The sequence below is a fragment of the Grampus griseus genome (genome assembly GCF_964374135.1).
Source record: "Grampus griseus genome assembly, chromosome: 4".
Classification (NCBI taxonomy): Eukaryota; Metazoa; Chordata; class Mammalia; order Artiodactyla; family Delphinidae; genus Grampus; species Grampus griseus.
Genome location: NC_138997.1, coordinates 93099025 through 93117146, shown reverse-complemented (window position 1 = coordinate 93117146; position 18122 = coordinate 93099025). Strand labels below are relative to the sequence as shown.

At 43.7% G+C, this 18122-nt stretch overlaps 1 protein-coding gene across 1 annotated transcript in view; it reads right to left on the bottom strand.

The window, feature by feature from the left end:
- CCDC149 (coiled-coil domain containing 149) overlaps positions 1 to 18122 on the bottom strand; it is a 98527-nt gene that overhangs the window by 11527 nt on the left and 68878 nt on the right. The window contains 5 exon segments of the mRNA XM_082653767.1: positions 4084 to 4116; positions 5506 to 5582; positions 13864 to 14008; positions 16226 to 16310; positions 17717 to 17789. Of these exon segments, the coding sequence (XP_082509893.1) occupies positions 4084 to 4116; positions 5506 to 5582; positions 13864 to 14008; positions 16226 to 16310; positions 17717 to 17789 (413 nt within the window).

Genomic DNA, 18122 nt, shown 5'->3' with positions numbered 1-18122 from the left:
TTTGGTCATTTAGATCGAATCATAAGTATGTCACAAGGCAGGTAGCATCAGGTTCCCTAAATGATCACAGCTAAACTCTACTTAGGACACAGAGACCTGCACCAGCCAAAGCCTTTTATGGATTCACATGAACTCCCTGAGTGGATAGAGAAAGCCTGAGGCAAAGAGAAGGAGGAAAGGAAACCACTACAACTCTACTTTTGCGGCCATGGCAAGGTACGGGGGTGAGGATGAGGGAAGCGTGGCTTTGAAACATGAGCTGATGAGCACAGACACATGGACACAAGACACGTGCACAGAAAGTGATGCTGCCCCAGTGATGAGGAGAGCCCTGCAGGTAGGATTGGATCCCAAACTCCTGCCCATGAGCCCTGAAGATTCTCTCGGTGGGAACCACCATGCCAACAGCAAAGACCCTGCGGGCCATGGCCCAGCCCATGCTCCAGCCTCAACTGTCTGACTTTGGATGAGACCTTATCTGAAGCCAAGTCACTTGAACGTCTCTGGGGCTCAGATCAGAGGCTCTAAAGTTCTATGGCTCTACTCAGTTTCAGCCATAAGTTCTATGGCTCTACTCTGTACTCTGTGCAGAGCACAGAATGGTATTTGGGTCAAGATGTCCACTCCCTTGGATAGCCAGGTGAACCTTGGTCTGCACCTCGGAGCCCTCAACTTGTTTATAATACTACCCTCCCTGTAGGCCATGCACGTCTTATTAACTTGATTTCCAAGACTGTAGTAGAGAGTTTGGCGTATGGCAGGTGCTTCATAAACAGCTGATAACTGTGCATAAAATGGCTGATGCATTCTTGGAAATCCTGATGTCTTGGTGGGCATGGGGGCTTGCAGCTGCCACAGGCAGATGGAGTATGTTACTAGCAGCCATTGGTCTCTGGTTTCCGCTATATGAGGGTCATCCCAGAAGAGAAATCTGATAGGAGCTGACCCTGAAGTTCTCCACCAGCACAGCTATTGTCTCAAGTGGAAAAAGTCCCGAAATCTTCAGGACCACAGTCTGGAGAGGTTTCCCAAGGAGAATCCTTTGAGCTATACCTTGGGATATTTTAAGAGGCTCTCAGAATGAAGTCGACCCAGTCAGCACTCTTTTGTGCTGCAAAGATAAAATCTAGAAACACCATGAGGAACTAATGGTCGTTATGAAGCCATAGCAGATGCCGCAGGTGGGCTTCTTTTGTTTCTCTCCACCAAGGCAACAGTTACTGTCCTCAAGTCAGGGACGGGACTGCAATTCCTGACCCATCTTTCTCTAGAAGGTAGGCTGGAAGCTCTCTAACCGTAAGGGGACTCAAGAAGAGGCACACTCTGCACTCTGTGTCCCAACAAACCTTCCAAGTCCCCTCTGCCCTGTGGCCAAGGAATCAGAATTATGGGCAGAGTTGGGAGCTGGCTGTAGCCGAGTGACTAAGGCACCAGGTGGATGGTGCGGGCAGCCTCGGCCCTTCCTACTGTGAGGAATTCTCCAGGGCAGGATGTCTCCGTGGCTGTTTCCAACCACAGGGACTACCCACTCCGCAATGGCTCCTCAAAAACACTGGTACCAGCACATAGAACTTCTCCAAGAATCTGAGCAACAGGCATGCAGACAAGGGAAACAGAAGCCGCCATTCATCCATTTCCAGTCAAAGCAGGGGCTGGGGAGAAGTTAAAAATCTCCCTAAATCCCTGCCTGCAGAGATCATTTCCTTATCTGATGGTAAGATGCCAAGATTTGGTTTTTGCAAAATATTTGAAGAATTCAAAGACCTTCCTTAGAAGGCTCTCAGTTCTACTGTTTCCATCTAAGCCCGGATTCTATCTGTGTTGACTAAATTGAGCTCTAAACTGATGGTCTGCTATCTCCTAGTTGCACTTTGGTTCTTGGGACTGGGGAGTGGGGTGAGGGAGATCCACGAACTAGACGTGAACCACAACCAATGTAGGTCACACAGGCCCTTCCATTCAACTGGTGTTTGAGTTTCTGGAAGCCCTCCTCATTCCCTGTAATACAACGTCCCTCGTCCCCTTCTCCAAAATGTGCCAGTTACTTTCAAAATGCACATTTTCCTCCTCAGGCTGATGTTGAGAGTGGAGAACAGAGAATTCAAATAAAAAGCTCAAAGAGCCAGGCTCTGCTCTTGCCAGATTTTTTTCTGGCTTTCAGTATTTCTTTCCAGAGCATGAGCACATCCAGGAAATCTCCCCAGTCCCCCCCTCCCCCCAAGCATGATTCTCACCTGCAGACTCTAGCATAAGGCTGGGAGAATGAGGCTGACAGGTAGGGGCTGAGGAAGGTGGAGGGTCATTCCTCCCTGAAGGGCATGGCCAACCAGCCCACCCCCTGGCTTCCTCAAAATAGCCCCGTGCCTTTCCCACTTCTCAGGGACCCGTTAAACAGTCTGGAGTACACTCTGCTTTCCAGATGATTTTTCCATGTGGGCTGTGACATCTGTTAGACTTGTCTACTTCCCAGCAAGATCACACATTTGCCCCAACTTTATCAGACACCATCAAGAGCTATATATTGTTGGCTGAGAGAGCGAGGAGGGAGGGAGAAGAGAGTCAAAGGAAAATCATAGCATGCTCCAAGTCCAAGAGTAATTCTGCCTTATAGTAATGAGTGATGGGTTCCTTCACAATGGTCCTTTAAAGTCTCAGGATAGATGCTTCCAGCTTCTGAATTTTTCTTCTCCAATTCAACTTGCTTTGAGAACCAATCCCCAGCTGATCTAATCTACACTCTACAACCCCCAGCCCCTGTGTATGTCTCTCTTCTCTGAATTGTACTTCCCCAGTGCAGGTGGAGCACTGAAATGAAGATCTGAACACCTGAGTTCAGCCTCTGTGGTCTTAGGTATGACCTAACTTCCTGAGCTTCTGTTTCCTTATCTAAAATGAGGGGATCAGACTAGATCAGGAAAGGGAAATATGTTTTCTCTCACATATCTACTCTGACCAAGAGGTGGCTTCTTGGAAAGCAAAAATGCAAGACTGTTTTTAGGGCCACATGTGAGATCGGCAAGGAGTGATGTGATTGATTAGCAATGCCTGCCACTGGCATGAGAATGGTGTTGGTTATATACACCAAGCATTTGCCATCCTTGAACTTTTTGCTCTCATCTGTCCTTCTAAGTCCAGCATTCGATGACTTGGCACATTATTCCCTCACACACTAACACCTTTATCACTTAATTGATACTTAATTATGTAATATTTTGTGCTTTCTTTTCACTGATGCATATTCATCTTACTTCCCTAGTGGGACTGTAGATGCTTGGAGGGGGCGAGGGGCATGTCTAGAATGCCTGGTACAGGACTGCATTCACAAAGCCGATGCTCAACAAGGTATCAGTATATTATAGGTTGATTTATTAGAGGAGCCGCTGATCCTTTCAAGATGCTGGTAAATAAGAGAGAGCTAGCAATTCTCTGAAACCACTGGGACTCAATCCCCTCCAGTTGGCTGAAATCCTGTGATTTGGCTCTTACTTGGGGAAAGAGGAAGAGGAAGAAGAGAAGAGAAAAGTGGAATAAGAAGAGGAAAAGGAGGTGGAAGAGGAAGAAGAGAAGGAAAAAAGAACATACTTCCTCTTGCCCCGCTATTCAGAAGGTTAAATGGAGACCACAGAACAATGAGCAGACAGGAGAGACTGGTCTGATTTGCACTAAAAGAGGCCACTCCCCACCCCCCAATCTCACCATGGTTTGAAAATGATCATAAGGTGACACCTCATTACAACCCCCTTCATCACTGCACCAGGGCAATGCTATCGCCATTACATAAACTGTGTCAGATCAGGGGGAATTGCCACTCTTTATTTCTGTCTTCCCACTTTGTATCTATGTGGAGGCCAGAGATTAGAACAAACATAGCTAGGACATAAAATCCATTCAGTTACTGCCGTCCAAACTAATTTTACCATTTAATATTTGCTTTGTGCTAATTGAATTCTCTATTTCAATTGGCTGTTCTAATCAGAAAAGTGCAAGGATACATAGAGAATGCATTTCTATTTATTTACATGCAGGGATGATATTAATGCACTGCTATTAGCCACAAACAAAGATATTTCAAATAGAACGTACTCCCAAATCCTACGGAAACATTGTAGCTCAGGCCTTCAGGCAGCAAAAAAAAAAAAAAAAAAAAAAAAGGAAAGAAACAACTGTTATTGCATAATAGCCATTCTAACCTAGACCAAACAACAGCGGAGATAGGAAATTCTCAGCATTCTTTCATTTATTCAACTTCCATCTTTTTACATAAGTTGTAGAAATAAAACATTGTGAAATCTCACTAAGTCATTTGGAGAGAGAGAAAAAAAAAAATCCAAACTCCAGTACATGAACAGAAATAGCAATCTGACTGCACAAATAAACGAAAAATTTGCCTGACTGTGTTGAAATTCAATGCAATAAAAGAAAAGCCTTCAAAGGAGATAAGGTTTTAACTGCATCAAAATGTTCTTGTGCAAAATGGATCATTCAAATCCCCAGGATGGCACCCGCCACTAATTAGGTCTGTTAGGTCTTTTGACATCAAGTTCAAGGAATCTCTACTAAAAACTCCAATTTATGAAACACACTTCCAGGCAACCTAAGGTGGCTATTCAGATTTATGTTAAGAAAGCATGTGGTTTTGTCCATGTCCCCGTGGCAATGTTAATTTCTCATCCATTACAAGGAAGCAACCAATATGATTCAAGGGTAGAAAAGGGTTTGTGCAGAAAGGTTAAGTAACTAAAAATATTCGTACAAAGTTGTTTCCAGGGAAAGAGGAGGTGGTGGAAATGATAAATATAACTTTCTGGAGAATGTGAAGAGAAAGAATAGCTGACAGGGGTCTCATGGAGGGGGTAGTTTACCAGGACAAATGGGTAAATATAGCTAATTAAAGTGAAACATCAGTTTCTTCACACCCTGTACAACTGCAAAAAATAATCTCCAGAGGAAGTTTTGATTTTCGATCTATGTAACAAATGGGATGGGGGGGGGGGCGAAGAGAGAAGGAGGTTATAAAGTGCATTTGGGATAGACAATTGTTGGTTCTTATATTCATTTTTAGGACTGATGATTAAATTGAAAAGTCTTTGTAAGTTTGTACATTCATTTTTAGAACTGATGATTAACTAGAATAAATTTTTGTGAGTTCCTATATTCATTTTTAGGGGTGATGATTAAATTGAATACATCTCTATAAGACACCTACAGGGGAAAAAAATGAAGCAATTTACCATACTCATAAAAGTTAAAAATAAAATATATACAGACATATACAATGACAATTTCAGAATTTAGATTAGCAAAACTTTATAGTTCACCTTGCATATTTATTATTTTTTTCTGATTTCCTCCAAAATGATGGCTTCTAAGTTTAAAACACTTGTAGATTTCTCAGCAACGATCATCAAATAAAAGAACATTAAAAAGGTAAAGTCTGCTCTGCAAATTTTCAAAACAAGAAACTTTTTTTTCAAAAAAAGAAAATTTTCATGAAGTTCTACTTACCTGGAAGACTCCACAAACCAGAAACTTCCAGAGTTCTTAATTTTTTCTCCAGTTCAGCCACCCGATTCCCTAGGATTCTGGAAAAGGGGAGAGAATGACAATAGACACCAATGAACATGGATCTCATCAGCTCTCAGGGCTGTGAGCAGGATACTTGGGAAGCCCCCTAGTGCCCTAATAGAGAGAACATGCTTTGAGACTTAAGATATATGCGAAAAACTGTGTGTGTGTGTTTGCTACACACACACATACTCTATTGGAAGTACATATGAAAATATAAAGTGAATAATTAAAAATGATTTTAAAATTACTGAAATGTTGCCATTCAAGTGAATCTTCTCACACAAAGGTAGCTGCACAGCCAAACAATGATTCTACCATTGCCCAGACATCTTACATCATTTCTATTTGCTCAGTGCTAAAGATGACACTTAATTTTGAATACTCTTACAAGTATCACGCCCTGATTCTTTGAGGGTGGATCTGAGTTTCAGAAACAACCAAGTCTAACAAATAGTATGAAAGAACATGCTTGGTAATGTTACTTAGAGGTAATAAAATAATAAGATCTGCCTTCTTAGACCTGAACTATGGCTTACAGATGTCCATATCCTTGATATCTAGCATAATGTCTGGTAGATGGTAGGTGCTCAATAAATATATTTGATTAAATAAATGCTTTCCTTTTTTTCATGGCTTGTAACGATCTCCGGAGAGAATTTAAAAAATAGGCATATCAAAAACTTTTCAGAAATTACAGAATCACTAGAATAATTACATTGCCTTCCAAGGTGCCCATTCTGACTCACTGTGATGTATAAGATCTAGAATGTGTATTTGAACAGATTACTCTGTTTACTTGGAAGCCAAACTTTGTCTATATGCATGGAAAGACATAAATGTGGGCATATATTTTCCCTCCTTCACTCTACACAAAATTAAATATAGCTGGGAAATGATTTGATAGTCATCTAAAACTTCAATCATTTTCCATTGGCCCGGAAATTGAAAAACCAGTCTTTATCTTTGGCGGATTTTCTTGGCATTGCTGTGCTAAAATGATGTAGAAATCACCTTAATAGCCAAGTTTCAAATCCTTTCAGCCGGAGAAACCAGAACACCAGAACTGTGCTTCTACCTCTCTTTATATTCCAGACATAGCTGCACACGCCCACATACATACCGAGACATGAATATGTATATATCTGCACATATATATGTGGCTTTGAATTCATCCTTATTTTACCTGAATTCACTTGCGGCGTCTTAATTAATATTCCCTTTGAGTTCACAGAAAACTCTTTGACATGACTCTATGTGGTTTTGTTCATCTAGGTACTTAGAGTTTTCTTTTCTTCTTTTCCTTAAGTCTTAAATTCTCCATAGTCGTTATCAATTACTTTCAATTTTCACTCTATGTGTTGGGTCTATTCTGCTTTCATGTCTCTGACCCCTCAATAAACACCTCTTTTCGTAATCTCACTTTTAATATTTTGCTCAGACCCTCTGATCCGAGCTCCCTTTTCACCAGCTGATGGGTCTGAGATGCAATCACAGCAGTGTTCAAGTTGACGCCTGCTTCTTAGCGAGATCAGATTATCTGTATGTGGCTGCCTCTTGGAAACAAAAGATAAGGCTTAACTCTTCTGTGGACAATGAAGGATGCCGTCAGGGCAATGTTCAAAGGCGTGGTGCAGAGACATTTGGCTGCATTTTTTCTGATCGTCCTGGATAACACAGCCATGTCTCCCAGAAATGCACTGAGGTGAATTTGCTGGGGTCCCTAACAACCTACTCTCAGGGACTCTGCCTAAGTTTGTCAGGGCTGACTGCTTTCTTCTTTAGCCTGACATAAGCATCTGATGCAGGGCTGGAGGTGATAAAATGGACCCAGCAGAAGTTGTGGTAGTAGTAATAGTAACAATAATGCCATCAATAACAATAACAACCACACTACGGTTAACACAAATAGCAACTAATCTTTCCTGAGTCCCAGGTCTGAGTCAGAGCCTATGCCAAACACCTACTAAATATGCATTTTTTAATCTGACCTGGCAAAAACTCTGCAGCGTTGACTGTATTTTTATCCTCCTTTGACACGTGTGAACTCTAACAAACAGAGAGGTTAAGCAACTTGTCCAAGGACACACAGTTCACCTCAAAGCTGTGTCTTTTCCCAACCCCCAGTGTTCTCATCCACCACACTCGACTCCTCCCATTAGAAAACAGAGGCAGGGAAGTTAGTTAACTTAACCAAAACCTCATGTAGGACTCAGCTGGTGATGAGTCTGGATTTTTAACCTATACCTCAGTTTACCTCCCAAGTGCATGCTCTTAACCAATAACCCCCTAATGGCACTAGAAAACCAGCATTCTCACACCTAAAGCAAGGTCTCTTTAAAACCGTTCATAACTGATATATGGATGCAGCCATAGCTGGTCTTGCAAAATATAACCCAAGATACTTCAAATGACAGAGAGTCTTCTAACTGGCCTCACACTGAACAGATATGGCAGGTGGTCCACTGAACGTGGTGTGATGCAGCCCACAGAGAGAAGGGGGTTATCTGAGTCTCAATAGCTGGCAGTACTCATAGATGGAGACAGTAGAAGTACAAACAGGGTCTGTTCAATGAAGTTCAACCAATCCAACAATTACTGAGGCTGTAGGGGACACTGAAGAGAAGCAGACCCTGTCCCTGCATTTAGGGACTAAAATTCTGGTGGGAGACAGACAGATGCACACAGACAGACACACACAAGTACAGTACAGTGGAAGGCTTCAACAACAGCTGATAGTTATTAATCACTTGTTCTGTACCAGGTGTTACTCTAAGCCTTGCACGAATATTATCTCCCTTAGCCCCTTGTGACAATAGATGAGGTAGCTCTTATTACGTTTATTAGAGGCCAACTAACTTGCCCTGGGTGACACAGCTGGTAAGTGGAGGGTCCCGAATCAAAACCTGAGCCTGGAAATACATAAGTCCTTCAGTAGAACTGTGGAGAGGACTGTGAAGATTAAATGAAAGATGAATCCAGAGTGGCTTGTAGGGACCGAGATCATGAATGATCTTCTCCATATGGAGAATGGCGAGACATTTTTTCATTGGCCACAAGGAGATATTGAAGGGTTATAAGCAGAGAAGCAGCATAAGGAAGTTTAGGAAAACTGGTTTTGATGTGGCGTTGAGAATGAACTGGAAGGAGGATGAGTAGAAGCAGAAAGACCAGTTAGGAGAGTGCTGTACTGGGCAGTGATGACGATGGCTCAAAGGAGGCAGAGGGGATGCAGGGAAGCCAAAGGGATGGAGTAATAATACGGAGGAAGATGAGAAGTTGGAGGTGTCTACGGGATATCGGGGTAGACAGCTGCACAACTGGGAGACAGGAGGATCTGGGAGAGCGAAGATGAGAGTGTACGCTGGGGGTGGGTCTGCTCCCCAGCAGAATGTGAGATGTCAGAAGAAGGGAGGGCCAGAGCACCACCCGCGGAAGGTGAGAAAGGACCAGAGAGGCAGAGGTGGAGAGGGGAGAGGAGCACCAGGGGCATGTGGGGAAGGGGAGAGAAGGTTCCCGGTGGGGCAGCATGGTCAGTATCGTCTTATTCTAGAAGGTGGTCACACAGGATGAAAAAGGCCACTAAGAAGACATGCCCCACCCTTGAGAGAGCTGTTACAAGACAGAGGAAGGGGTGAAATCCAGAATCCAAGTGACAGGGTGGGAAAAGCTGCCTATGAGAAGGTTGAAGCAGTGAATATAGATGACTCTTCAAGTAGTTTAGCAGGGAATCCAAGGAGACAGCCAGGGCAGTAGCCTGAGGCATAAACAGGCTTGAGAGAGGTTTTTTTTTTTTTTTTTTGTAGGACGGGAGAGATTTTAAAATAAAGTTTTTATTTAGCGGTGGCTTGTTTTAGGATAGGGGAGATTTCAGCATATGTCTACCCAGTAGTCTAGAAAAATCCTCCAGATGCCAGGCTTCTAGAGAGATTTTCAGTAGTAGTTTCTGATGATAGCAACATCACAGGAAATCTGCAAAGACAGAACGAACCCAGGAGCCGGCCACCACTGTGCCGCTGTCCTTGCTCTCTGGACAACACAGCAAGCAAGAATCTCTGAGTGAGGGCCCTGGGGGGAGCCCGATCCCAAAGAGGAAGAGGTGGCCGTGGCCCCCCGCAGACTGGAGAGAGCCGTGCCCCCCTACCTCCATCCCACGGGACCTTCTTTTGAATCTCTGCTCTGATCCCCGACAGCTCCCGCTGCTTCCAAGACCTTGAACTTCCAAGGTCTTGAACTACCACTGGCCACCACTACCACTACCTTGAACTACCACTGGCCAGGGAGTGGGGAGAGCAGTGAAGAGTTTTAGGCAAAGCACAGAGGGTAGCAAAAGGCCAGCGTATCCTCACGTACTAACCACCACGGTTATCACCCCAGCACTGGCAGAGTGATGGCTTGCTGGGAAGGGCTGGAGGACCAAAGGTGGTGTGCTGTGAGACATAACTCTTAACGTCTGTCTCTTCATTAATGCTTTGCCACCTGTTTCTAAGACACGTGAACCCCGCCCCTTCTTTAACCGTAGCTAGACAACTGCAAACTCACAAGAAGTCCCTCAAGCAAAATGCTTATTAATTGAACTTCCTCTCAAAATATAAAGTCCTAGGTTTATTCATCAGTTCTCCAAGATGGCTCCCACTGGGCCTTCTCAGCGTCGGGGGGTGGGGGGGGGGTAGAGGGGGGCTGGGCCAGGCAGTGAAGAAGCAGTAGGGGGAGCACACTCTTACAGAACAGAGCACCTGTATCCCTACTTCTAATGCTCCAGACAAACAAAGCTATTTTTAAATCTTAGGTACAAAAGGCTAAATCATGGGGGACAACAGCAAGCAGACCAAATGCACATTTTATTCTTAGCCCTCACTCCATCTGTTGTATAATTCGTTTCTTTCCATGCCCCCAAATAAAACATTTATTGAAAGTGTGAAACTTAAGACCCTCAAAGGATTAAGAATGGCACATTAGGTACTTTATGTACTGACATGAGGCAATCTTCAAGATCTATTGTTATGAGAGAAGAAAGCAAGGTGGAAGACAGTGAAAAAAACTTTTTTGATGAATACTAGATGCCATTTGTAAAAAAAAAAACTAAAAGAAAATCTATGTCTATATAAATATATATGAGCATTTACGTGTGTCTATATAAATGTACTATGCGTTTGCTTATATATGCATCCTTGGAGAGGATACATAAAAAAGGAGGAATGGTGGTTTCTTCCAGGCAGGGGAATCGGGTGGCTGAGAGATAAAGTAGTTTGGAGATATATTGTTGCTCAACCTTTTAAAACGTAAATCAACAGATGGTTCAAAATTATTAAATAGTAGTTAAAAATGGAAAGGTACATTAAAAAAAATAAAGCCAGTAAAATGAAAATGTCTGTCTCTCTCAACAGAGGGCGAGAGCCCAGGGCACCTGGGGATGTGTGTGGTTGCAGTGGAGTATGGGAGGAACGTATAAGGAAATCAATCTGTCACAAGAGGCGGGAGTGTCAGGCCAGCAGCTTGGGGATACTGAGTTTGGCAGGCGGTGGGACCCAGCTGGGCTTTTCGGTGGAGGCTTGTGTCGTGATCGGCACTGTAGCTGGCAGGTGGGTCTGAGTGTGGCCGGGCAAGCAGTGGAGGAGGTGAGCTGGGGTCTGAGGATGGAGGGTTGATGGGAGGATCTTCCCAAGGACAAGGTAATGGTCTGGTGGGAAGGAAGAAGAAGGGGCAGGTAGGAGATGTACACTGAAGGACCTTGGCAAGCACTCAGGAAATATATACTGAATAAGTGAATGAATGCATGAAAACCATAAAACTTAATGCCTGTTTGCATGTGAGTATTAAGGGAACAGGAACAAAGGGTTAGAGGACATTCAATCATCCCTTCATCAAGTAATCACGAGCACCCACTGGGCCCAGCACTATCCGACATACTGGGAGAGAACAGTGACCAAAGTGGACAAACATACTGGCCCTGGGACAGCTTCAACCTGAGTGAAGTGGAAGTTGGTCAAACCTAGGTATTAGGATGGTGAGCAGAGCACGTTAAATATTCTTCAAATCACGCTTTACATGGCTGCATGGTATTGTGCCTTATGGATTTACTGTAATCTTAACCATTCTCCAATTTAAAAATACTTGGGTTGTTTCCGTTTTTTTCACCCTTATAAATGAATCCACAGTGAACCACCTTATGTATAAATCTAGGGCATCATTCTGATTCTTTTCTTTAGGATAAATTCCTAGAAGCGGACCCTCTGGGTCAAAGGGCACAAGCATTTCAAAGTATTTAAAATGTATTAAGGGATGGATACTCCAGACTCCAGACTCATTGAATGTGAGTGAGTCAATGAGGGTGAGAAAGTGGGGTTTGGGGGCACTGGTGACCTCCAAAGGAAGACTGCTATGGAAAATTCACAAGAGGGCTTGGGAGGTGTTGAAGCGAGGTGATCTTTTGTTCCTGCCCAGTGGCATCACTGGGGGCTCGCTAAAATCCAGAATCCTGATATTCCCTCCAGAAACCCCCCTAAATCTGCATTTCTAAACAAGCACCCCCTCCAGGTAATTCTAACACAGGTGCCCCCCAGAACACACTTTGAGGGGGTGGCTATTGAAGAAGTAGAGGTGGCCTCTTGTTCACAAAGATTGGAGGTGAGTGGAGCTCACGGGAACCCTTTGGGGGGTTCAGGAAGACCTGGGAGGTTTCTGGGTGAAGATGCAGAAGCAGGATGAGGGGCAGAAGTTGAAGAGGTTGAAAGAGGAGGTCACAGGAGAGCTGGGCCCCAAAGGAGGGAGGACGGTGTGGACCCACAGGACAGTGTGTTGGTGTGCTTCCCGGAGACTGGAGGGTTAGGATGGAAGACATTGCTTTGGCGGGAGCAGTAAGCCTTGTGGCTCAGGATAGGCAGGCTTGGTTTTCTCAGTAAAAGAGGAGCTGAGGTCACCTGCTGGGAACAGACTAGGGTTTAGAAGACCTGAGGAGGTTTGAAAGAGCCCCAGTGGGTGCCTCATAGGGAGCTGGTGAGGACAGAGAAGGCTCCTGGGGACACTGCCGGGGGCAGGGGATTCTACCTGAATAAAACAGACCTGGTACCTATTCTGGGGAGACTCCCGTTTCTTCGTCCTCCCCCAGAGGCATATCTCCATTTTGGCATCTGGCTGTTTCAGTCCTTGATTAAGATTTCTTTCAAAGGAATTTTTAGAACTTCTTCTGTCAATAAATTACCCCTGTCATCCCTTTGAGATTGCCCAGACTCCCTCCACTGCTCTCTGCCTTCTTTTATATATATCTTAATCTCCTGCTCAATCTTCCCTTTACTCCCGGCCTCTCTTTTTGTTATTTTGTTTTTACAATACTCTCCATCATTTTCCAGTTGCCTCTCTCCTTGCACCCCGCCTCGCCGGGCCCCCGATTCCCTGACCCCTCCCTGTTCGTGCTGGAAGCCCAGCCTTGGGCACTTGCTCCTGTATTCCACGCTTACATTTTGCTTCCACATGTAGGTCTTACAAGCAGGACCAGCTACGTAATTGGCAGAGCTCAGCGCAAAATGAAAACTCAGGGCCCCCTTATTCAAAAAAGATTAAGATTTTCGAAATGGTGACGCAAAGCATTGATTAGACCAAGTGCAGGGACCTTCTGGGCACTGGGCCATGTGTGACTGCATGAGTCTCTGGTCCTCAAAGCTGGCCCTGTCTGCAATGTGTTTTGCTTTAATTTATTGTTTATTCACCGTTTTCTGAACTCTTCCAATTTTGCTTCTGTTGTCCTGACCTGCTACTTTAACTTGCTTGATTTTGCCCAACATAGTCAACATATTTATAGTAACCAAATAAGACATTCTGTTTTAATTATTGTTTTTTGCTGATCTGGAAAAGTGGCATGAGACTCCATTCTAGGCCCAGCTGCCTGAAAGTTGATGCTTGGGTGTTCCTGCTATTCAGAGCCCAAGAAAGCTGTGCTGTGAGGTTAGAATGGCACGAGGAGGTGCCTCCCCTAGAGAAGATGTGGAGGAGAGTAGATTAAGATCCCCCGGGCAAGCATACCATCAAAATCAGCCAGGTAATATGCATTACTCTGTGAGTGGCTCAGAGGAAGCATTCAATAAGCAAGAACCAGTATTATTTCCATGTTGGTTCCAGCTGAGAGCCAAGATGCTGTCATAATGCAGAAGCACAGTTCTAGCTCAATAAGTTTCCCTCCAGATTTAAGGGCTCTTCTTCCCTTAAGGCCGGCAGGCCCACCACCTGGTTGCCACCCACTGCTGAGAGTCATTGTATCACATATCTCCCGCCCGCCCTGCACCCCAGGGTCCAGCCACCTACTTGTTGGTCTGCCTCTGGTGCTGGATCACCATGTTTTTCTCATGGATTGTCTCCAACAGGGCTGTTGCCAGAGATTTCAGATCAGAAATGGACTGTGGAGTGGCTGGGAGGCTGCACCCGTGATCCTCAGATAACAGATCCTGAACTGGGTGGGATATAAAATTTACAACTCAGTTTTAAATCCTTCTGGAACGTTGGAATGCAAACCAATGTCAGTTCTTCCTGGATAATGAAGCTGGGATCAGTTCCCAGTTTCCACACGCTACTGTGTTGTAATTGAAGGGTCCACTTCAAGTGTCAAAAGTGAAAAAAAATAAAATTTAGTGTGAGGGTTAAACAGAAAGGAGGAAGTACTCATGGACTTTTAGCAACACCTTTTATTTAAAGGATAATAATTTTTTGCATTTGTCCAGTATTTTATGCTTTTGAAACACTCATGCTGACTAACTCATTTGAGGCTTCAAATTTTAAAAAGAACATGGAAAATGTTATTTATTCCCATTTCATGGACAGAAAAGCAAGGCGCTGATGGATTAAAAACATTAGCTGAAGGTCACACAGCAGTGCAAATGCAAATGGCTCTAGTCCTGAGCTCCTGGCTTTATATCACAGCTTCCCACAGTACCCTTGGTGGGAGGTAAGATAATGTAGGAGATCATTTAGAACACAAAATATATTTTTTATATGCATGTTTTTAGAAACTAAGAGATAACCCCAAAAGACCACAACCACTTGTATTCCTATGAGACAGAAAAAAGAAGAAATAATATAAATCTCTCATTATATATCTTTGAACACCATTTCCTATATGCCTATATGTAGACACACAAATTCACACATTTCTCTCCAAAAATGGGAAAAAGCTCTGCTTTTTTCACTTAACCTTATGTCTCATCATGAATATCTACTAAAATATAAAATGTAACGGCTGCTTAGTAGTCCATGCATAGATCTACAGTAATTTATTTAATTACTCCTGGACAATTATGTTGTTTCCAATGTTTTTTAGTATAACTAACGTAGGAAGAACTTTCTTGAAGCAAAATGCTTGCACATGTCTGTAATCATTTCTTGTTGGCTCAGAGGGGATCAGTTTAAGGCTTTTTATAACAGAACCAAATGGTTCTCTAGAAAGGTTGTGCCTGGTTGACGGTCCTGCCAGCGTGTTTGAGTGTGGCTAGCATTCCCCAGGTCGGTGACAGGATTGGGTCTCAACATTCAAACATCCAACATTCAAAGGCTATCAAGGATATCCAGAGCTATACTTAGATGGGCTACTTCACGTTTGTATAGAGGGTGTTCTTTTCTAGCTGAGTGAAAAAAAAAAAAAGAAGTTGCTTGGAAAAGTGCCTTGATTATTAGGTAGTCTGGAGATTCACCATTTTTTTTTAATCCCCCGTAGCTCTGATGAGGACTGCCATTTGATCCTTGTTGGTCTGCACTGCCAACAAGCCCAAAACAGGCCAGTCCAGCACGGTCCACTTGAGGGTCATGTTTAGAACTGAATTCCCAAATACTAAGTGTCAGAAGCAAGCTGTCTGCTATTTATTTCCCCTGACTGTTCCTGGAAGATCATTATTTTTCATTGGAATCGACAAGAAGGCGGAACAAAATTGCAATCAATAAAAGCTTCTTTAGGGCTTCCCTGGTGGCGCAGTGGTTGGGAGTCCGCCTGCCGATGCAGGGGACACGGGTTCGTGCCCCGGTCCGGGAGGATCCCACATGCCGCGGAGCGGCTGGGCCCGTGAGCCATGGTCGCTGAGCCTGCGCGTCCGGAGCCTGTGCTCCGCAACGGGAGAGGCCACAGCAGTGAGAGGCCTGCGTACCGCAAAAAAAATAAAAAATAAAAGCTTCTTTGAAAAAGGCACATGTGCCATGGTAAAATGACTTCAGCAGCTGTGAGACTTTTCTAGTCTGACCATAGAGGCCAGGAAAAGGAGAAACTCAATGAGGATGGAACGGACACTTGGAGATGCTAACCTGGTGATTACAGAAGGGAAAACATTCTGGCAAGAGGAGCATAGTTAGGGGAATAGATGCAAATGGGGTCCAGTCATTAGAGAGACCTCTAAGGCAGCGGCTCTCAAAGCAGGGTCCCCGAACCAGCATCAGCATCACCTGGGAACTTTTTAGAAACGCGTATTCTCCGGGCTCACCCTAGACCTAGTAAATCAGAAACTCTTGAGGTGGGACCCAGTAATCTGTGTGTTAATAAGCCCTCCAGGCAATGCTGATGCAGGTGGAAGTTTGGGGGTGACTGCTCTAAGGATCACTTCCATTCCCAATTCAAAAAACGAGATGTGGACCCACAGTGCTCGCATTCTGTGATCATAGGTGGTCCCTCCCAGAAAATGACCCCTACCTTGCTTTGCAGACAGGACTCCAGTCAGAGCACTGCTGCTGGATTTGCCCTGGCCTTTTGAGTTTTTCCGTCTCTCAAGAGCATTCTAAAGCAGCATTGGGAGAAAACAAAAACCTCTGTCAGAAAAGCCAATAATGGAAAAATACCTAATTCCGGTAGATGCATCCTCCCATCCAGCACACAAGAACTCTTTACAAACTCCAAATGCTAGCCCAACTTTTAAAATTCAGAGTCCCTGCCAGAGAGTTATGATTTTTATGGACCTGGTAAAGAGTTTTGTTTTTTTCTTTTTAAGTTGGTGCCCAGCAGAATTACAGCAATTATATCCTCCTATATATAGAAGGTACTCAATGCATATTCGTTAAATTAAATCAAATCTGAAGCAAGAACTCAGTCTAATGTGTGAAGTCACTAGTTATGGAAACCCCTTCCAAACAGACATGAGATGGAGACTAGGTTTACTTTCATGGCGCAATGCCAAAAGATCATTAGTGGTGTCTGGAAGGTTTCTGTGGCTGGACTGGAAGCAAAGCCATGATTGATTAATGAAATCTGCCATGGACTCAAGGTTAAGGAAGTGCATGTGTGTCATTCCTAGAACAGAACGTTACATTAAAATTGATATGTGCTACACAGCCAGTGCTTGGCACATAGAAGAACTGAATAAATGTTGTTAAGTGAATGCATATACACATTTTTTAAATTATGTATTAATTATACAACTTTAAGAGCTGTATTCTTCTTTGGCTGTGTGTGTATATATAGATGGGTGTAAACTCAAGTGGGCCCCCCCGCCCCAGATTGGAAAAGGAGGAACAGCATGGAGACTTCTGAGAAAAAAGTGAACGTCAAAAGCCAGGAATATGAGATGGCTGCCCCAGCACAGAGACGGCTGTAAAACTTCACCCTCAGGAAGAGAAATCAATCTATTTTCAAAGCAGAGAAACCCAGGAGATTTTGCTAATTATAACACTTACAACTAACATCTGCAGAAACATACTATCTAACGAATGGCACTGGAATTAGACTAAATAACAGTGGGGAGAATTTAAACATTCTGTCCTTTTAGTGTGACGTGAACATTATCGTTTAGATTGTGATTTCCCAATCTTTGTTTCTTCATTGCTCAGAAATCATTTTCTTATGGATGATTAGGGGACAAAGAACATCTGATGACAGAACACTTTATAGAAAAGCTGGATAGGAAACCTAATTTAATATAGACCGAGGCTGTATAGTGGTCACATCCAGATTCTGGTGGTCTCAGTGTGCCCTGTCCAGATAACAGAAGCAGCTCTTGCAAAACCTGTTTTTGTTGTGTTTGCCGTTTGGGGTTTAATTCTTACTGGTTCCTCAGTTAAAGCTCTTATTGAACTATCTGGGAGGGCAGGCAAGCACTAGAGTATCTTTGGCACATAAAAGGGAATTAAAATAGAATGACACTTAGATGTACAAGAGTGAATCATCACCGTCACCGTCATGATTTTCTACCTTATATTTGGCAATGTTAGATTTCAAGAGGTTGACCTCTTCATGAAGTTGCTTTAATCTCTCTTGAAGGTACCTGAAAAAGAATATATACAACTAGGAAGAGTTTGGAGGCAAAATAAAAAACATACACTCAAGTAGGAGAGGATAAAAAGAAAACCACACACCCAAAGGGCCACCTTTGACCTACAGTGCCTTCCCACCACCGAAAGCAGAAAAAGTGCACCTTGGTGACCTCTTCTTAAATGGATGTGATCAAGGTCAAGTATGCCCAAATCACTGAAACCTCACTTTAGGACAGCCCTCTGCAGAGATCCCCTAAGGGATATCAACACAGTTTTCACATAATTCTCATTAAGATGATTCCACTGGGAAGCAAGGCAGCAAGAGGCAATACCAGACACAGCAT